General features: G+C 46.9%; 2 protein-coding genes across 6 annotated transcripts; one reads left to right on the plus strand and one right to left on the minus strand.

Annotated features, from left to right (window-relative positions):
* Positions 1–1,157: 1,157 nt before the first annotated feature.
* LOC146335303 (F-box only protein 44-like) lies at positions 1,158–9,878 on the minus strand. Of its 4 annotated transcripts, none has more exons than XM_084822060.1 (6): positions 9,031–9,189; positions 7,414–7,669; positions 4,487–4,598; positions 3,533–3,628; positions 2,196–2,325; positions 1,158–2,031 (listed from the first exon to the last, which is right to left on the minus strand). In XM_084822060.1, the coding sequence occupies exons 2-6, from the start codon at positions 7,667–7,669 to the stop codon at positions 1,843–1,845; spliced, it is 783 nt and encodes a 260-aa protein (XP_084678186.1). In that variant the 5' UTR covers positions 9,031–9,189; the 3' UTR covers positions 1,158–1,842. The 4 variants fall into 4 exon arrangements, with proteins under 4 accessions (XP_084678186.1, XP_084678184.1, XP_084678187.1 ...); XM_084822058.1 differs by having other exon boundaries at positions 1,162–2,031; positions 7,414–7,672; XM_084822061.1 differs by lacking the exon at positions 9,031–9,189 and adding an exon at positions 9,860–9,878 and having other exon boundaries at positions 1,168–2,031.
* On the plus strand, positions 9,275–19,722 carry LOC146335304 (F-box only protein 44-like). Of its 2 annotated transcripts, none has more exons than XM_084822056.1 (7): positions 9,275–9,506; positions 12,879–13,327; positions 15,488–15,768; positions 17,026–17,176; positions 17,795–17,890; positions 18,420–18,534; positions 18,681–19,722. In XM_084822056.1, exons 2-7 carry the CDS (start codon positions 13,278–13,280, stop codon positions 18,918–18,920), a joined length of 933 nt encoding a protein of 310 aa, XP_084678182.1. In that variant the 5' UTR covers positions 9,275–9,506; positions 12,879–13,277; the 3' UTR covers positions 18,921–19,722. The 2 variants fall into 2 exon arrangements, with proteins under 2 accessions (XP_084678182.1, XP_084678181.1); XM_084822055.1 differs by having other exon boundaries at positions 13,174–13,327.
* The last annotated feature ends 1,836 nt before the right edge of the window (positions 19,723–21,558 follow it).

Below are 21,558 nucleotides of genomic sequence, written 5' to 3' on the forward strand. Positions count from 1 at the left end.
CCTTCTGAGAGCATCTGGTACAGCCCTTCAGCCATCCTGTGACCACTATGCTAAGCTGCCCATGCGGTTTGCCAGTGTAGTGAAAAGAGATTATGGATTGCAATTCTATATACCAGCCTCAGCAGAGACTGGTGGCTCCTGTTTCGGTGGGGCTGTGAATCCATTCCACGATTCAGGCAGAACCAGCCAGAACTCTAAAGGAGCTATCCCAGGTGCCAAACCCAATCCTCAAACTAGGTTCAGTACCTTGGATAGCTCCTTTACAGTTCTGGCTGGTTCTGCCTGAATCTCGGAATGGATTAACAGCCCCACCGAAACAGGCGCCATCAGTCAGCATGGCCAAATGGCAGGAATTCTGGGAGCTGTAGCCCAAAACATCTGGTTTTCGTGCTATGGAGCACAGAAGGCAGTTTTAGTCCTACAGAGTACAAAAAGGTGAAATTTAGCTATGGTCTTTATAGGTCAAAGCTAAATTGTTCTCCAGGTAAATTTGTTCTCAAATTAACTTTGACTTTTAGCTAAATTTGACCCTTTCAGTGCACCATAGCAGTTTGCCACCGAATTTTAGCAGCAAACCGTCCACAGGGAGGATCCAGGGGGCCCTGCAAGGTTGCCCACTCCCAAAAGTCATCCTAGTGTATGGCTTCTGGGGTGTTGTTAACTGGTTCTTCCCCTTGAGAACCACTTCGCATCTAAAAAACAAGAGAACCTTGTGACACCTTAAAGGAGCAGCAAGGAACCTGTGACCCTTCAGATGCTGCTGGACCCAAGATGCTGGCTGGGGCTGATGGGACATCCAGAAGGCCACCACCCATTCCTCCTGACTTAAAGAGTAACAAATTTATTATGGTGGGCAGTAGTCCACGAAAGCTGATGCCATCATAAATTTGTGCCATGAAACTCTTTATGTTGCTTGTGCTCCAACAGACTAACCCAGCTATGCCTCTGGACAGCTTACATCGAGCTCTGCTGATCCTGGATTTTGCACCTGGGTTAAGTCAGCAGACCTCATGGTTCTGGTAAAAAGCAAATCAGACCCTGCAACTCTAAAGTCCACCTATCCCTGTTGCACACGATGGCACAGTTTAAGTACTCCACATTCATGGCTAACACTAGAATTTCCTAATGCAGGTTCTGAGCACAGAAGACACCACAACCATTGTTTACACTGGACCGTAATTTAATGTACAGCAGGGGTGTTGAACTCAGGCCCGTGGGCCAAATCAGGTACCCAGGTGGCCCCACCACCTTCCCCTCGACCGCCAATTGGTGGTTTCCAGCTTTTGTGCATTTGTTCCCCCATTCTGGAAGGTTGGAATGCCTCTGTCAAGGCTGAGCGACTGGTAAGAGCTTGACGCTAAAAGATGCTGGTATTTGTGAAATTTTTTGGCCTTGCCCGATGCCTTTGGCCTCACCCACCATTGCAATGCAGCCCCCAAGAGCTTCTCCAAAATGGATTTTGGCCCTGATGTACAGGAAATGGATGCAGAGGCTGATTTCCAAACTCACAAGCCACGGGTTCTCTTCGTGGGCTGTTCGTGGTGAACAAACCATGGTTTGTTAGCGCCACTGGGTTCGCACAACACAACAGCACATGATTCGATGACAAGCCGCGGGTCAACGATCACCCGCAGTCCAACCCATACTCAACCTGTACTCTGGCTTGTTGTGTGAACCGGGTCACTGTCTCTCTACCAATTATTGCCTCTTAACCCCACGCATGAGGGAGTTAATGATGGCAGTGCTGAAAGCCGCCAACAGTAAGATTACATCAGATCTTATAGAGGAGGGGGGGATATAAACATGGCTCAAGGGAGAATAATCAAGGTCACCTCTAGAGCACTATCTTCCTCCTATGCCGGTATCAGTTTTCCTTTCAAATGCTCCTTTGCACCTAGAACCTAACGTTGGAAAGTTTGGCCCAACAGTGATGCTGCTGTTGGTCACGGTGCCCGAGTCCACACCGCCGACTCCATGTGTGAAAAGGATGTGGCGAACCCCGGGCGGGTAGTTCCAAAAAGTGTACGACACCTAGAAATGAGAGGGGAAGAAAAAGAGAGAAGGCTAGTTGGGTCCACACGGATGGAAGGCTTAGACGCAGGGTGGAGAAAAGCTACGCCTCCTGGCAACCATTCACCCCAAACTGCATTAGCAGCCCCAAGCCAATTCTCCCCCTTTGTCTGGGCGTCCGTTACCTCGCTCCAGAGTTCGTCCTCATCCGCGATGATGCCCACGTTTTTGGTGTGACACTGAGAGAGGACTTGACGGTCTGCAGACAAGAGCTTCACGTTCAACGTGTATATAGAAGGGTCAAAAACATCGGTCCTGGTTTGGACAGTGGCGGGGTTGGGTGGGAAGAAGACAACAAGCATGAGTTGGGTGAACCAAACATCCCCGTTGCTCGGAAGCCGGCTGAACACCAACGATCACATTACCAGCTGGGGTGTGTATCCCCCTCGGATGAAGCCCAAATACTGAACCAAAGCAGGTTGCTTTGGAGGTATTTGAGCTCCTCCAAAGAAAACAGGCTTCTACCGAAGAAAGAATGAAGAAACTTCAGAAGAATTTTTACAGTTTCCGAACCTCCCTTAAACTCTCTTTAAATGGAAAATGTGTGTGTGGGGGGGGGGGGGCTGTCTTGTGAGCTCCAGCTTCCAATCATGGAATGACTTTAAGGGCTCTCCTTTCGGGTTCCAATCACAGTGCTTGTGGGAGGGATGTTGAAGGAACATTATCAGAAGACTTTCCAGCATCCGCACTGCATTTTGTGACTCTGAGCATCCAAGAACAGCTTGAGAGCCGGAACTAACTGTAAGATACCTGGACCCAGTGCTTCGTATTCAGTGGAAGGCTGCTGTCGACACCAACTCCCAGACTAGGTATGTGGAGTTCCACTGGGTCTCCAGAACCAGAGTCAAGCTCCCCTGGCATTTTCTACCTGGCTGTCTTGTATAGCAGAAGGCAAGCCCCCCCCCCCTTCCCTGTTAAAGGGAGGGGCTGCCAGCAACCTATTATGGGGGAGGCATGGGGAACAGAGCTGGCACACCCTGGCTATACATAAAAGGCCTCCTTTTCTCTGTAGGTCATCACCAGGCTCTGCCCCAACAGGAGATAGTAACATTTTTAATGTCCTCATCTCCAAGTGGCTAAGAAATGAATCCTACAAGAATATTGTAGGTATTGGTATTTATTTCATGTTTTGAACCATCGACCACAGAATTTCATATTGGGCACAGAATTCAAAATTCCAAGGAGCTATGCCAAATAAAAATGCAACCATTGGGCATCTTGTTCAGCCTTCCTTCTGGCTTCTGAGATGTCAGCAGTGATCGCTCACACACGTCCAACCGTAGCTCCACAGTCCTGAGGACTAGAAACTTGGCACCTTTAAATGGAAGCTGCAGTCTGCAGTTACATTCGCTGCTCCCTTGAAATCGTGGCAGACACACAGGCCTGGAGATATCAGTTCATTCCGCTGTCTAGGAGACTGACCAAAACCCACACTGCTGCCTCCATTGACTCTGGCACTTACCAGTCCTTCACCACAATATCTGGTTTGATGTGGTCCATCAGCTCGTCCCAGTAGCCGTGATCCTTTAAGGTGATGAGTTGACTTTTGGGGTCAGGCCTGAGGCACACAGCAAAGCCATTAAGTACCACCATTACCAACCCAGTATGTTAAGTTTGTGTTCTAGGGTAGGGAGTGGGTAGAAGGTAGATTGGAATCTATTATTATCATCATCAATAATAATAATAATAATTCAAGTTATGAGTCTCCCTATAGCCAAAGCTCACAGGCTGACATACAGAACAAAAGCAAAAACAATAAAACCAATAATAAAACGAGTTAAAAAGTATCATTTTAAAAGCAGCAACAAAAATTAAGCATTTAAAATGGATAAATAACTGAGCAGCAAATAACACGGAAGATGATTTTAAAATGCAGCCGATCCATATTAAAAATAAAGCAAGCAAGGGTTAAAGAACACTTTTTTAAAGGCCTGGCACCTTTGCCTGGTGCCAAAAAGTCAACCAAGTAGATGCCAGATGGACCTCTCTAGTGAAGGCATTCCACAATTTGGGGGCTACCACAGAAAAGGCCCTGCTCATGAGTAGCCACATGCCAAATATCTGGTTGATCTGCTGTAGATCCGCAAGAATTTCCAACTCCCAATTGTTTCAACAACAGCAGAGACAAAAGCGGGGGAGGGGGAATTAAAAACCTCTGCCATGGCTGTTCTTGTACTAACTGCTAATTGCCATTGGCCATGCTAGCTGGGGATGATGGGAGTTGTAGTCCAGCATATTTGGAAGGCGTCGATCTGGGTTGTCTACCTTAGACATTTAGAGTCAAAATTCAAATACGCTCTTCTCCTTTTTTCCCACTGCCCTTCAACTCTGGCTGACGCATCCCACGGGAAGGAGGAGAAGGCGGCATCCCTGTCAGCAAGTTCATCTTCGCTCAGATGGGAACGTGGTCCCTTACCCACTAAACGCCCCAAAGCCCGACACAACGTGGTCCAGGGGAAATCTATTCAGCTTCCCAGTCTCCCATGCGTCCTCTTGAAGCGGCTGAATGTCCCAGAAGTTCAAGCCCTCTGTGGAAAAACCAAGAAGAAAGGAGAGGCTTCGGTTGCAGTCCCTGCCCGGGGAAGGAGCAAAAGCAGCCAATTCCGGAGCAACGCAAGCTGTCGAATCTGATTGTCACCAAGCCTTTTTTCCCACTTTAAAGAGAAGCGTGAGGCAACTGGTGTCAGTGGAAATGTGAATCTGCTCTGGGTTCCAGCCAGAACTCTAAAGAAGCTATCCAAAGTGCTGAACCCTATCCCAAAATGGCTTCAGCATCTTGCATAGCTCCTTCAGAGTTCTGGCTGGTTCTGACTGAAACCCAGAGCGGATTCACTGCCCAACTGAAATAGGAGCCACCAGCCTCCACAGGAGGCAACTTGGTGCAGCGGTTACAGCACAACTGGAACAGATGCAAGTTGCAGTCCTATACATCACCCTTCCCCATCCTGATGTCCTCTGGACATTGTGGACTTCAGCTCCCATCAGAGAGCTGTAGGCCAAAACATCTGGAGGGTACCAGGTTGTGAAAGGCTGTGATACCTAGGAGTAAGCCCCACTGAAATCAGTGGGACTTCTGAGTAGACACGTACAAGATGTGAGGGCTATATCACATGATATTTCTTTTAGGTGTACTTTGGCTCAAAAGTGGGGGGGGGACTCACAGCCTACAACTCCCATTAGCCCCTAGATAGCAAAGCCAATGGTGAGGGTCCATGGGAGTTGTAAGCCAAAACATGTGGGGGGTCACTAGTGGCCCATCCTTACTCTAAAGTATCTGACACTTAAAAAAAAAACCCTGCGTGGATCAGCTTGAACCGTGAAAGACTTTCTTTCTGCCAAAGTGTCACATCCAGCTCCTATGCCATACACTTTGCTCCTGGACCTTACCCTGTGACTGACGCTCCGTGTTACCTCTGAACTCCTTATTGGCTCTGCCTCTGGACTGCATAACATATCTGACCGACTGTGTTTTGACACTGGCCTGTAATCTGGACCAGTCCTGCCATAGCCTGATCCACTGATCTGACTGGTAGCCTGTGTTCTATTTATTTATTTATGGCATTTATTTACCGCTGAATATAATTTAAAAAAAATTGAGAGTGAAGTCAAGTGGGCCTTAGGAAGCATTACTAACAACAAAGCTAGTGGAGATGACAGTATTCCAGCTCAGCTATTTAAAATCCTAAAAGATGATGCTGTTAAAGTGTTGCACTCAATATGCCAACAAATTTGGAACACTCAGCAGTGGCCACAAGACTGGAAAAGGTCAGTTTACATTCCAGTTCCAAAGAAGGGCAATACCAAAGAGTGTTCAAACTACCGCACAATTGCGCTCATTTCACATGCCAGCAAGGTGATGCTCAAAATCCTACAAGCTAGGCTTCAGCAGTATGCGACCCGAGAACTACCGGAAGAAAGAAGCTGGGTTTCGAAGAGGCAGATCAAATCGCCAACTTTTGCTGGATCATGGAGAAAGCAAGAGAATTCCAGAAAAACGTCTATTTCTGCTTCATTGACTACGCGAAAGCCTTTGATTGTGTGGATCACAACAAACTGTGGCAAATTCTGAAAGAGATGGGGGTAACAGACCACCTTACCTGTCTCCTGAGAAACCTGTACGAGGGTCAAGAAGCAACAGTAAGAACCACACATGGAACAACCGATTGGTTCAAAATTGGGAAAGGAGTACGACAAGGCTGCATATTGTCGCCCTGCTTATTTAACTTATATGCAGAGTACATCATGAGAAACGCCGGGTTGGATGAATCACAACTTGGAATTAAGATTGCTGGGAGAATTATCAACAACCTCAGATACGCAGATGATACCACCCTAATGGCAGAAAGCGAAGAGGATCTCAAGAGCCTCTTGTTGAGGGTGAAAGTGGAGAGTGCAAAAGCTGGTTTGAAACTCAACATTAAAAAAACTAAGATCATGGCATCTGGCCCCATCACTTCCTGGCATATGGAAGGGGAAGAAATGGAAGCAGTGACAGATTTTATTTTCTTCCAAGATTACCGCAGACGGTGACTGTAGCCATGAAATTAAAAGATGCTTGCTCCTTGGGAGGAAAGCTATGGCAAACCTAGACAGCATAGTGAGAAGCAGAGACATCACCTTGCTGACAAAGGTCCACATAATCAAAGCTATGGTTTTCCCAGTGGTAATGTATGGCTGTGAGAGCTGGACTATGAGGAAGGCTGAGCGCCGAAGAATTGATGCTTTCGAACTGTGGTGCTGGAGAAGACTCTTACGAGTCCCCTGGACTGCAAGGAGGTCAAATCAGTCAATCCTAAAGGAAATCAACCCTGAGTGCTCATTGGAAGGACAGATACTGAAGCTGAAGCTCAAATATTTTGGCCACCTAATGCGAAGAGAAAACTCTTTGGAAAAGACCCTGATGCTGGGAAAGACTGAAGGCAAAAGGAGAAGGGGACGGCAGAGGATGAGATGGCTAGATAGCATCACTGATGCAATGAATATGGACTTGAGCACACTCCGGGAGACAGCGCAAGACAGGAAGGCCTGGCGTGCTATGGTCCATGGGGTCACAAAGAGTCAGACATGACTGAACGACTGAACAACAACAAATAATAAAATCTCTCAGGGATTCACAATATTAAATAATAATAGTGTGAAGATAATAATAAGATCTCTCAGCGGCTCAAAGTATCACAATATGTTGACCTCTGCCTGTTATTTGGACTAGTCCTGTCTTAGCTGAACCCCATTGGATAGAAACCAGCATGCTTGAACGTTTACTGGCTTCACTGCATTGCTTCTGTGTCAGCCCTGCCCACAGAGTCTGCTCAGTCAAAGCAGGAAACAAAGAGAGACACGCACCTTCACCGCAAGGGTTCTTGATTAAGTTCCTCCTCGAGCTACAGAGGAAGAAGAAAGTCCTCCAATCCTGGACAGCGCAGTGCAGCGTCGCGAAACCCTCCTGTTGGCACTTCTGCTTCCACTCTGCGTTCCAGGAATCGGCCACATCCCGCCACCGCGAGCAGACGAAACGGCAGCTGCGAACCAGGTCCCAGGAAGGGACCCGAGACAGCACATCCATAATGATCTCCTCAGGCAGGTCACTGATAGTCACCATCTTCTAAGAAGGAGGGGAAGACACACATATTAGGATGTCTGAGAAATCTGCAACAGATTGGAATGAGTTCAGATTTCTATGAATCCCACTTGCGGATTCTGCACCGGACCGGCTTTTTCCAAGTCGCAAAGATTCTGCAGACATGCAAGGCATTTTTTTTCACTCTTGGAAGGGAGTTGCGTCAATGCGCATTAGCGCTACTGTGCACTTGCAAGAATGCGTCGGCACACATTAGCACGGATGCACATTTGCGCAAGTGGAAGAAAATCCTCGTAAAAATAATCCGATTCTGTTGACAGGCCGATGACTGAACGAAGACGTCCGACAGTCCGCTAAACACAGGCAGAAAGGCTTGGCCAAAACCTGTACATTCCTACACTAGAGATGTTGGAGAAATCGGGGGGTGGGGAGTTTGACAAGTAACTTGCCCAAATTCATTTTCTCCTCACAACAGCCCTGTGAGGTAGCTTAGGCTGAGAGTCAGTGACTGGCCTAAAGTTACCCAGTGAGCTCCATGGCCGAGTGGGGACTAGAACCCGGGTCTCCCGAGGCCCAGTCCAACCCTCGAACCACTTTGCCACACCGTTGCACCCCCTTCCCCTAAGCCCATGCACGGATGGATGGCTGCATGGATGCCATGCACGGCCTTACTCCCCCGGAAAGTGGGCACACAGTTGCAGGTTTTTCCTGAAGGAAAGGCGAGAGGCAGCATTTGTTAGTCTGAAATAATAATTTAATATTGTTAATAGAATAATAACAACAGCAGTGGGGGGGGGGGTGCATCCCTGTCCAATTCACTTGCTCTTCGCTGGTGGGGCTTGATTAAACCCTGCGGGCTCCCACCCCTTCCTTGCTGCCAGAGAGCCCCCCGCCCCTCGCTTTCCAGACCCGCTAGAGTATACCGAGGCTGGAAAACGGGCGGGGAGTGGGGGGGAACAGGGTCGGACTGGCGACTGCAGCGGAGACGATAAGCCAGCAACAAGCAGCAGGAGACAGACAGACAGACAGACAGACAAGGAGGGGCCCTTGTTCCTCTTCTCTCCTCCTCTACTTTTCCTCGAGTGTCGTGTCTTTTCTAAATCGTGAGCCTGCGGGCAAGGGCTGCCTTGTCTGACCGACTACGTATGCAAGTTTGTTTTGAGGAGAGGGATTTAAAAAAAACAAGAAAATACTTCAGATAAACAAACGGGTTCCAAGCCGCGTGGCTGTCCGGACGTCCCAGCGGGTCGCTTTACAGGCGGCAGGAGGCGATGAGTTCTCCGCCTCTGCCGCCAGCCGGTCCCGGGGCTCCGGTCGTGCCTAGAAACGCTCCTCGGGCTGTTCCTTGCCCAGCAGCCCTCTGCGAACGCCCCGAAAGTCACCTGGGCTGGAAAAGGGCGGCGGCGAACATCCGGCTCCTCCCGCGGAGGGAAACTAGGTCTCTGCCCCGCTCCGCAAGCAGCAGCAGCAGCAGCAGCAGCAGCCGCCGCCCCAGGAAGAGAGATTCGGCATCCGGCTCTCTCGCTAGCGGCAAGAGGAAGGGAGCCGAGGGAAGTCCCTCCCGCTGCCTCGCCTCGCCTCCTCCGGGGGCGATCGGCCAACCAAGCGGTCGCCCCCGCCCTTCTTAGGCGGGGCGGCGGTGTGGATCCCGGCTGAAGCTCCTTTGCGAGTCACGACTCCGCAGGGTTTCTCCTTCCGAAGAAAGGAACACGCTCACGCACCCGGCATTCAGGGCTGCTTACTCTCGGGTGAGGCTGGTCAGGATCGCAGCCGTGCAGCCCGACCAGAAGCCCCGCTGCGTTCGGTGGGGCTGACCTTCATGCGGACTAGCGGCTTAAAACGCAAGGAACGAGACGAGGTCTGTCTTCCTTTTTAAATAAAACTGAGCTCTATTGCACAACATTTAACCATTGCATTAGAGACTATCGGTCCACCTAGTTCAGCCTTGTCTACCTCAGACTTCCCCGCTTTCCTCATGTGCTGGACTACAGGCTCCATCATTCCGAGCCAGCACAATACGTTGATAACAGGGCAACTGGAGTTGGAGTACAGGAAATCCGGACGGGAAGAGGGAATGTCTCCTCCTGCTCCCAAATGCTGCCCCAGGCCTCTGGGGCTGATCCAAAGCCAAAATATGGTCCAGGACTGGAAAGATGTCACACTTCCCCACACCGAGAAACACACCCTCACACACACACCCAATCCACCAACCGGTTGTTGTTGTTTAGTCGTGTCCGACTCTTCGTGACCCCATGGACCATGGCACACCAGGCCTTCCTGTCCTGCGCTGTCTCCCGGAGCGTGCTCAAGTCCATATTCACTGCATCGGTGATGCTATCCAGCCATCTCATCCTCTGCCGTCCCCTTCTCCTTTTGCCTTCAGTCTTTCCCAGCATCAGGGTCTTTTCCAGGGAGTTTTCTCTTCGCATTGTTGTTCGGTCGTTCAGTCGTGTCTGACTCTTCGTGACCCCATGGACCATAGCACGCCAGGCCTTCCTGTCCTGCGCTCTCTCCCGGAGCGTGCTCAAGTCCATATTCATTGCATCGGTGATGCTATCTAGCCATCTCATCCTTGCCATCCCCTTCTCCTTTTGCCTTCAGTCTTTCCCAGCATCAGGGTCTTTTCCAGGGAGTTTTCTCTTCGCATTAGGTGGCCAAGATATTTGAGCTTCAGCTTCAGTATCTGTCCTTCCAAGGAGCACTCAGGGTTGATTTCCTTTAGGATGGACTGATCTGGCCTCCTTGCAATCCAGGGGACTAGTAAGAGTCTTCTTCAGCACCACAGTTCGAAAGCATTAAAAAAAAAAACCCACTTCACATTATATTTATATTCCGCCTTTTTTTTCCATGCAAGGAACCCAAGGCAGCTTCCGTGGTCCTCTTCTCTCCATTTTATCCTCACAACAACCCTGTAAGGGGTAGCTTAGGCTGAGAGTCAGTGACTGGCCTAAAGTTGCCCAGTCAGTTGCCTTATTGAATATTCACATTTATATACATCGTTATCTGCTAAAAAAAAAAAAAAGTTATCCAGGTGGTGTACAACAATTTAAAACAATAAAAACCACAAACCAATAAAAACAAGAATGTTAGGAAGGGCCAGCATGGTGTAGTGGTTAGAGTGTTTCCCCCCAATTTTTTTATTGTGAGTTTTAACAAAACAAAACAAATAAAAAAAAGCATACCCCCCAAGTTACAAATATAACAACATATTCTATTTATCCATTATTATATGGATAAATTTTGTATCCTTTAATATTTAATTATTTTAATATTTTAATATTTAATTTCTTTAATATTTACTGATTTATTTACTCTTTAATATTTACTGATGTAAATGTTCTCTTAAATTCCATACCTGCTTTCTGGAATGGAACACGTGGTCAGCGCACCTTTTGGTTGCGAAAAGACTGATACTACTATACTGGAAGGATAAGAGCTCACCGCTTATAATGCAATGGATTGAAGACTTAACAATGCTAGCAACATTTGCAAGAGTGGTATATAGGTATAACTTGCAAATGGACTTATGTGTGGATATCTGGCCCGCTTTTACTGAAGTTTACATATAACCTATTCTTTATTTATTTATTTTTCTTCCTAGAATATTGTAATATTTGAAACTGAGGATTTTAGTAGTTAAGAGTGTTGGCCTGGGACTCAGAAGTATTGGCCTGGAACTCATGGCCAAGTGGGGGGTTCAAATTCCCACTCAGCCCTGAAGTTCACTGGGTGACTTTGGGGTCACTCACTGACTCTCAGCCTGACCTACCTCGCAGGGTTGTTGTGAGGATGAAAAAGGAGAGGAGGGGGACCACGTAAGCCACCTTGCAAGAGCAAAAAAAGGCAGGATATAAATGTATGAATAATAATGGCAATAACTTTTAAACTTTAATATTGTATTTTATTATCTGTATTTTATTGGCTGGTATTTTCTGGTTTTAATTGTTATGAACTACATAGACAGCTTCAGCTATTGGGTAGCATAGAAATGTTAATACTAATAATAATAATATGTGCTCTCCCCACAGAGAGCACATTGCAATAGTCTAAGGAGGAGGGAACTTTGGCTAGGGCATTATAGAAATTTTTATATTTATTTATTACATTTACATTTCAAAAATGTAATAAGTAAAACGTAAGTTCCATTCATTTCAGTGGGTCCACTCTAAGTAGGAAAAACACTGGAGAGAGCCCTTTAAAATAATAATAATTATTACTTAATAATAATTATTAGTAATTCATAATAATTGTTATTAATAACAGTAATCAATACTAATGCTCCCCGTCTTTTCATGGGGCTGCAGTCCACTCCACCCTTCCTAGGGAATAAAACCCTTGAACTCTGCAAAACTTACCCTGAGGAAACCAAACAGGAGGAGAAGGATCCGGCTTGAAACCGTAGACTCTGCACTGCAAGACTGACGCACGTACGCTCACCTTCCGGGCTGACTTTGGCCGTCGCCCATTTCTCCTGCTCACAAGCAACAACAGAGAGCCAAGGAGGATCTCTAGGGCAGCTGAGGCTGAAAGGGGCGTGGCGACCAGGCTGCCCATCATCTTTCGCAAATGAGCCTTGGCTGGGACTCTCCCCTCCACACACACACACAAAGACAGTGCTTGGCAGGAGACTTTCCTCTTCGCTCCGGGCCACTTCCCACTTCCTCCTCTTGCTTCTCCTTGGGAGCATGTCTCCTGGGCCCTTCCCAGGGCAGGTGAACCCCAGGAGAGCTTTGGGGGAGGGGGGGTGACCTCAGGGCAACCAAGGGGTATCATAGTCAGAATGAGCAAAACGGGCACTTAATTTGCACCTGGGACATCTTTGCGGCTGGAGGAGTGGTGATCGTGCCTCTGACCATGTGCAGAGCGCCCCTGCTCTTTTCCCCCAACTTTCTCTCCTTACAACAAGCCCGCAAGGTAACCTAGGCTGAGAGTCTGTGGCTGGCCCAAAGTCGCCCTGTCAGTTTCATGGATGAGTGGGTACTTGAACCCAGGTCTGCCGAGTCCTGGTCCAACACTCTAACCGCTGCGCCACATTGACTCTTCTTAATGTTCCTGTTTTTTTTTATTGTTTTGTGGTTTGTATTGTTTTAAACCGTTGTACACCGCCTGGATACCTTTTTAATAGATCAGGTGGTACATAAATGCTCATTTTAAATAAATATTGTCTTTTTATTATTTTTTATGTATTACATTTGTATCCCACCGCTTCTTCTCTTTCTCCTCACAACAGCTCTGTGAGTAGGTCAGGCTGAGTGCCCCAAAGGCAAGCGCAGGAATTTCTTTTGCATACCAGGACGTCATGGCCCCGCCGCACAAGGCCTTGCGGTTCAACAACTGGGAGTCAGAAATCCTTGCAAATCCTCCAGAGATCTACGTCACTGGGCTTCTCTGTCCCAGATGATCCTTTTAACTGGAGATTCCTGGGATCGAACCCGGGGCCGTGCTTGACGAATGGGCTCCTGCCTTCTTCCAGTTGCATGACCTAAGAGATGCCTCATCATATTTCTCTCCTCTGCCCCGCCTAGGAGGAGGACGACAGGCTGTGAGCGGGTGCAGCTGGCCGTTCGTCTCAGACGCCCCACAGGATTTTCCAGCCTTTTGTTTTTCAGCTGCTCCGCTGCCGAGTCCCATGTTCCACACTGGAGGCACCTGGTGTTGTCTCTCCTCTTCCCAGCCCAGGTAAAACATCGGGGAGGGGGCAGCCCAGAGAGTGTGTGCATTAAGAATCTTTGGGGTTAGGCATCCTCTGGCCCCCCAGATAGGACCGGATTTTACATTGCATCCAGCGGCACCGCTAGGGTTGGATCTTGGGATCAAAGTATTGCGGGGGGGGGGGGCAGAATTAGCACCCCGAGAGTGGCAGCTGTTGAGAGGCCTCAGAAGCACTTTATTCATGCTGGGGCTGTGCTTGAAGTGAGTTTAAAATGCAAACTGCACGTGCTCAGAGGGTTGTTTTTATTTATTTATTGCATTTGTGTAGCACCCAACAGCCAAAGCTCTCTGGGTGGTTCAGAGCTGCTAAAACTGTAAAATACAAGACAATAAACTACACTATAAAAATTTAAAAGTTTAAAACTACAGTATAAAAAAGAGTAATAAGCAAGGAATAGATAGATAGACACACACACACACACGATAGATAGATAGACAGACAGACTAATAACAGAGTAATTAAAAATATATATTTAGAGCTGAAGGCAAAAGCCAAAATGTTTAGCTCAATATATATATATTTTTAAAATATTCTGTCAGCCTTTCTATTTTTCTTATACATTTTACCTTAAGACTGATGGCATCCACAGTGGATCCAGAGCGCCTTGTTGCTTTGCTGTTGTGCCGCTTTACATCACCCCCCCCCATATATATATGTTAGAGTTGGCAATGTTGTTGTTCTAACATCATCTTCCTTTCTTTTTCTGTTGTAACCTTCTCTCATAGGGGAGATGCTCCAGCCCCCTGATCATTTCATTTGCCCTTTTCTGCACTTTTTCCAGCTCTGCAATATCTCTTTTTAGGTGCGGTGACCAGAACTGCACACAGCATTCCAAGCGTGGCCACACCATAGATCTGTATAGAGGCAGTATGATATTGGCAGTTTTATTCTCAATTCCTTTTGTAATTATGTCCAACATGGAGTTTGCCTTTTTTAAAGTGGCCGCACACTGGGTTGGTTCTGACTGAAACCCAAAATGGTTTCACATTCCCACCAGAATCGGAGCCACTGGCCTCCACTGCTAAGGGCAGTACTGGATCAGCCAGAGGCCTCCGCAATACCCACAAATCTAGAGTCAGACTGGACCTGGGGTCTCCAACGTGGTGAGTTGGGCGCCAATGTGTCCATGGACACCTCTCTCGGCACCCGCCAGGCTTTCTGCTGCTCCTGATTCTAATTGTATTTCTCAAGATCTTTTTGTAATTAAAAAAAAAGAAATGACTGGGAGGCTGGCATACTTCAAAGCAAAGTGCTGCCCTCCAGTGCCATCTTTATTTGGGTTCAAAAGAGAGTTTTGGTATTTTGGAGCTCAGTCCTCACTTCTGCCTTGTCCTTTGATTCTTGGGCAAATGTCTTTTCTTTTAGTCTCAGCAGTTTGGCTTCTGGGAAATGAGTCTTCTGTGGCCAGCCATGCCCACCATATGAAAGGGCAAGCCTCCAGCCATTTTGGAGAGTGCCTAGGACACTCCCTCAACATTCCAAATGGGCCCACAGTTTGATGACCCAAAAACATCAGAGACCCCTGGACTAGACAACTGATCCGCCTAGTTCAGTACTGTCTACCCCAGACTTCCCCAACCTGATCCTGTGAAGACGTAGCTGTGCCTAGCAGTGTACACAATTAGGCTGGTATTTATTATTATTATTATTATTATTATTAATAATAATAATAAATATTTAAAATGTATTACAGTTATTGAACAAATTAACTTTAATCTTCTGCAGTATGACTTGTATCAGCAATATCCTCACTCTCTTGATGACAGCCCAGCCTTGCAGGGGTGTTGTGAGGGTTACGTGAAGTGCTTTGGAACAATCGGAAATATTATCCCGATGTAAAGCTTGGCTGTTGTTTGATATATAGTAAGGTTTCGTGGTTGTGGAGTGACTTATGAGCTCCTCTCCTAGCCACAAACCCACCCTCGCACCCTCCAGATCTGCTTCCATTATCCTCTGCCAGCACGGCCATTGGCGATGTTGGCTGGAGGGTGAAAGGAAGTGGAGCCCAAACCCATCAGATCTTCGTCCGCTTCCTGTTGAAGGACTTGACCCAGTCTCTCCCGTTCTCACGTTTCTCTCTGTTGTGTCTGCTTCTTGCTGCTGCTGCTGCTGGGTCTCACTCTCAGCTTGCTAAAATTTCGTCGGAGGAAGAAGGTGACCATCGGAGACTTGCCTGAAGACATCCTGCTGGATGTACTGTCGCTGGTCCCCCGGAGAGACCTCGTGTTCAACTGCCGGCTGGTTTGCTCACAGTGGCGAGACCTGGTGGACCTGCCTGTTCTATGGAAGCGCAAATGCCGCCGGTACGGCTACCACCCTGAGACGCAGGCGAGCGGCACTCGAGACTGGCGGGCTGGCTACTTCCGCTGCAGCACAAGGAACTTGGTCAAGAACCCTTGCGGAGAAGGTTTGTCCCTGTTTGCGTGCAGTGGCGGGGGAGTGAATTCGCAAGGGCGGGGGCTCATTGGGACGGCTGCCACGGCCACAGCTCCCAAGGAGAGTCCAAAAACCGCAGGCGGCGGGGCTGATCCAGATCAACAAAAATAGTTCTAGTGGTTTTCATCTCCAGCCGTAGCAGGGCCTTAGTGAAGCGGATGGGTCTGAATGGCCTATTCACGACCAAGCTAAGGATAGTTCAGCTTGGAGACAAGCTGAGTGAAGGGAGACTTGGTAGAGCAGTACGAAATGATGCCTGGTGTGCTGACAGTGGGCAGGGAGACATTTTTCTCCCTCTCCCCTAAGACTAGAACCCAATGGGGACAGCTGGAAGGAAGGACTTCACGCAGCAGAGTCAAACTATGGAATTCGCTGCAACAAGGTGTGGTGATGGCCATCAATTTGAATGGCTTCAAAAGGGGGTTCGACCAATTCCTGGAAGAGAAGGGTATCGATGGCTACTAGTCCTGATGGCTGTGTGCTGCCGCCAGGATCAGAGGCAGGATGCCTACGCACACCAGTTGCTGGGGAGCATGGGCGGGAGGGTGCTGTTGCACTCATGTCCTGCTTGTGGGTCTCCTGTGGGCAGCTGGTTGGCCACTGTGTGACCAGAATGCTGGACTAGATGGACCCTTGGTCTGATCCAGTACGACTCTTCTGATGTTCTTATGTAAGCCACCCCAAACTACTTTAAATTCAGGATAGTTCACAACAATATATTGTTGGTGGGGGGGGGAAACATCCCCCACCCCACCCCAGGTACTGTGAGGGAAATGGGAATTCTGATGAGAGTAGCAGCTGATGGAATGTGGAATGAGCTCCCTAGAGAGGTCCGCCGGGCACTTACGTTCTTCCGGCACCAGGTGAAGACCTTGTTTATTCTCCCAGTAGTGTAGCACTTTAGCTTCCTCGTCTTTTAGCTCTGGTGTTTTAAATCTAGTTTTTATTCTGGTTGTACTGTTATATTGTAGTTTTAAGCTTTCATATTTTATATCGTTTTATGCTGCGCTGTGTGGTTTTAATTTCTGTGAACTGCCCAGAGAGCTTCAGCTATTGGGTGCCATAGAAATAAATAAATAAAATACAATAAAAATTATGTCTAAGAAGTTCTGGTGCTTCGGCCCTGGGAGCCCTGGGATTGCAGCCTCATTGGTTTTGATTGTGGCATTAGACATTATTGTTTCTCTTCAGAATCTATCCCATGTCCTTCTTTTTGGCTTTTCCACAGAGGGCTTGGATTTCTGGGAAGTTCGGAGAACTCTATGGAGCACCACTGAGGAAGTCCTGAGACCTTCCAGTATCCGATTCTATGAGTATTTTAAAAACTTGCCTCGTCCCCCTCAGGATGTCCGGAAATGTTTTACTCTCCCAGGGTTTGGGTGAGGACTCTACCATATGTGCTTGAGCTGGAATTGAGAGCCAGGGTTTGGGCAAGGACTCTACCATGTGTGCTTGAGCTGGAATTAAGAGCCAGGGTTTGGGTGAGGACTCTACCATGTGTGCTTTAGCTGGAATTAGGGGTGTTGAACCTGTTTCATCCCACAGGCTGCATTCCATTTCATAGAAGCTCTCAGGGGCCGCATTCCGGTGGTGGGCATGGCCAAAGGGTAAAAGGGTGGGGCCAAAATACCAGCACATTTTAGCTTAAAGTCCTTAACAAGCCATCTGAACCTTTTAAAAACAGGGAGAAAAAGACTGCACAAATGCTGGAAAACCACCCAACAAACAGCGGTGGTTGGATTTGGCCCCCGGACCTGAGTTTCTGCACCCCTGCGTTAGATTGTGCCATTATTTTTAAATTAGCTAAACCACGCGCATTATCAGGAAGGCAACAGATCCATGTAGCAAGTGTGTTGCTAGAGAATTCCAAGTTCTCAACAATCTCACATTATTTCTGCATTGGCAGCTTGCGGCGTATTTGGAGAGGGGAACTGTTGGCGGGGCAGTGGGGGGGGGGGTTGATGGTGGTCCTTGACACCTTTTTACCTGTGCCTCAGGTTTGGCATCAAGAGACAGCGCATCACTTTAAGGGACGAAGGCTACTGGGATGAGCTGATGGATAAGACCAGACCCAATATTGTGGTAAAGGATTGGTGAGTGCCAGAGACAGTTCAACCGGGGTGGCAGGGCATTCAGAAAAGTGTCCCCTCTATCAGGTTGTTAAGGAACACAGAATGTTTTATTGAAAGCAGGACCGGTGGTGCAGTGGAGTCAGGGCTCTCACAGACGCAGCCCCGACACTTTTTCATTGGCAGGGATGCCGACATCATCTGCCACCCCGCTCAGACTTCCCTGTGTCCTCGGAGCTTAGCTTAATGTCTTCACAGTTGCTAGTGGGGGAGTGCCGGCATTGCATCCCTGCATGCCCTGCCGAGGATCACGCTCAATGTGCTTAGGAAGATAGGAAGCTGCCTTATACCGAGTCATACCCTGGGTCCATCTAGCCCAGTATTGTCGACGCTGACTGGCAGCAGCGGCTCTCCAGGGCTTCAGGCAGGGGTCTTTCTTGGCCTGCTTGGAGATGCAGGGGAATAAACCTGAGACCTTCTGCCTGCCCGACCACTGAACTTTGGCTTAATGTCTTCCTGTTTTTTCTCCCCATCCCTCCCGACCCTAAAATAGGTATTTTGCTGAGTTCGGCAGCCATAAATTGTGTGTGAAGCTTTTGTCTGCAGACTTCAAAGTCCTCCAAGAATGTTGTCTAAGCAGCGAGCCCAACTGCAGCGGATGGCATGAGGTCAGTTCACCTGGGTGCAAGGTGTAGACCTGGTTTCAGCCTACTAGCCTAGCTGGGGATAATTGTTTTCTGAGCTAGATAGCTCCCTTCTCCACTGCTACCATCTCCCCTGGACCCAATCCCCACCTTCTCTCTCTCATCTTCAGTTTTCATTCACTTTTGATGACTATCCTCCCGGAGTCCGTTACATTGATTTGGAACAAGAAGCCAGCTGCCGATACGAAGTGAAAATAACCAGCAGCAGCGTTACCATTGACCCAGAGGATGTGGGACAAAGAGAACACCCTATCCCTAGTACGCTTGGGCAACTTAAAAACAAAAAGAAAGATCTGCGCTATTCTGGGGTGGAGTCTTCAATCATTTGCCTGCCACTTGTGCTCAGATGAAGTTGATTTTCTCTGTAGCTGTATGTTTTCATTTCCTCTTTCTATACGAGCTGTGAGCATCACTGGTTATTATTAAACAAGTCCAAGAGAGGACTTTTGGGATCTTGATGCAGGCAGGGGAGCAGGTAGGACAATGAAGGTAACTCTTTGAGGCAGGTGAGTTAAGCACCTGTAAAAGTTCAGTGACAGGGGGAGAAAGCCTGAGAAATCATCCCCCTTCTCCTCACACCTGTAAGCTGAGAAACAAACCTCACAACACAGGACTTAGATAAGAAACAACTTAGGAGATTGGGGGAGGGGGTATCCAGTGTTTTGATTTGTGTGTTACATATTTGGAATACAGCTGCCTAATTATTAAAAGATGTTCTCTGTTAACGAACACCCCAGAGTGGATTCCCCATGCAATTCTGCATTGTGGTTGACCTATAAAGGCTGGTTCGACTTGTTCCATTATTATTATTATTAATTCAGAATTGCTATTTGTCTTGTCAACTGTTTGCCATTATGGGAAAAGCAGAATGTTGATGTTGCGTTTCAGAAATAAATATTATTTTTATTATTACATTTTTAATCCATCCAATAACTAATGTCTTCTGGGCAAATTGCAAACAGTTAAAAGTCTAAAATGCCACAGAAAAGTTGAAAATATAAAATGCAAAGAAATATTTAAAAGAATACAATACGATACAGTCCTTTTTATTATTATTAATGGAGTTGTGAAGAATTACTTTTATGCCACATCCTTTCTTTCCTTTCCGTCTTTCATTGTTCCCCTTTTCCTTTTTGTTTCTGTTATATTTACAAATAAAAATTAAAAAAAGAAATGAAACAGAAATTAACATTATAAATATATTAATAAAATATATTAATAAAGAAATCAGGGGAAAAACTATGGTCGTTGATTCAAGTCTATGGTTCCTGATGCAATTTCAAATTCACCTCTCAGTTCTGTGAGACTTTGCATGCTGCTTGTTATCTTGGCTGTTTTTCTAATTATTACCAAGCCTTTTAAAAACACACATTTTTATATTAGTCTCTTTGTTTTTACCTGGTGCTTCATGCCAGAAGCAAACTGACTAGGAGTTAGGACATGCAGTGAATCTAGAAAAGTAGGCACCTATTTGGGGCTTTGTACTAAGCCAACAAAGGAAAGTGAGTTAGGCACCAGATTTAAGTGCTAGAATATACAGTGAATCTAGAAATGTAGGCACCTATTTGGGGCTTTGTACTAAGCCAACAAAGGAAAGCGAGTTAGTCACCAGGTTTGTGCTAGGATATACAGTGAATCTAGAAATGTAGGCACCTATTTGGGGCTTTGTACTAAGCCAACAAAGGAAAGTGAGTTAGGCACCAGATTTAAGTGCTAGAATATACAGTGAATCTAGAAATGTAGGCACCTATTTGGGGCTTTGTACTAAGCCAACAAAGGAAAGCGAGTTAGTCACCAGATTTAAGTGCTAGAATATACAGTGAATCTAGAAATGTAGGCACCTATTTGGGGCTTTGTACTAAGCCAACAAAGGAAAGCGAGTTAGTCACCAGATTTAAGTGCTAGAATATACAGTGAATCTAGAAATGTAGGCACCTATTTGGGGCTTTGTACTAAGCCAACAAAGGAAAGTGAGTTAGGCACCAGATTTAAGTGCTAGAATATACAGTGAATCTAGAAATGTAGGCACCTATTTGGGGCTTTGTACTAAGCCAACAAAGGAAAGTGAGTTAGGCACCAGATTTAAGTGCTAGAATATACAGTGAATCTAGAAATGTAGGCACCTATTTGGGGCTTTGTACTAAGCCAACAAAGGAAAGTGAGTTAGGCACCAGATTTAAGTGCTAGAATATACAGTGAATCTAGAAATGTAGGCACTTATTTGGGGCTTTGTACTAAGCCAACAAAGGAAAGTGAGTTAGGCACCAGATTTAAGTGCTAGAATATACAGTGAATCTAGAAATGTAGGCACTTATTTGGGGCTTTGTACTAAGCCAACAAAGGAAAGCGAGTTAGGCACCAGGTTTGTGCTAGGATATACAGTGAATCTAGAAATGTAGGCACCTATTTGGGGATTTGTGCTAACTACTAAGTCAACAAAGGTAGGGAACTAGGTCAGTTAGGCACCTGTTTAAGTTCGGCATCATGGTGAGAAGATGAGTGAACTAACACTCCTTCTCAACACAGGAAGCTGAAAAAAAAAATACCATAACACGGGACTTCGATTCAAAAGTGGTAATTTTTAATAGCACAATAAAGACAAAGAAAAGATATGGAGTTAGGCAGCCTGCAGGCATCTAGAGATTACCGGTGTGTTGCACTGAGTATCATTTGTGTGACTTGTCTCAGATGTGACGGGACACAGAAACACCTCACCATCACGTAAAATTTTATGTATGTGGCAGGACGATTGCATAATAAAATCCTCATTTGGAAGCACCCTAGGTTTTAAAAAAGATCAGTAAAAGCCAAATTAGGTAGCAGCCCTGCACTCTGCATGTTCTCAGAGGAACTTTCTTCATCATTGTAACTTTGCAGGTTTCAAGATGTCCTGCACTGTACAGTTGTCCTGTACTGAAAACAGGTTTGGGGGCTTGGACCTGCTGAGCAAGCCTCAAATTCAAGTCTGAAGAAATACGCAGTCATTGG

Source organism: Heloderma suspectum, chromosome 15, assembly GCF_057233095.1.
Source record: "Heloderma suspectum isolate Gila_16-S chromosome 15, 16-S_ref, whole genome shotgun sequence".
Classification (NCBI taxonomy): domain Eukaryota; kingdom Metazoa; phylum Chordata; class Lepidosauria; order Squamata; family Helodermatidae; genus Heloderma; species Heloderma suspectum.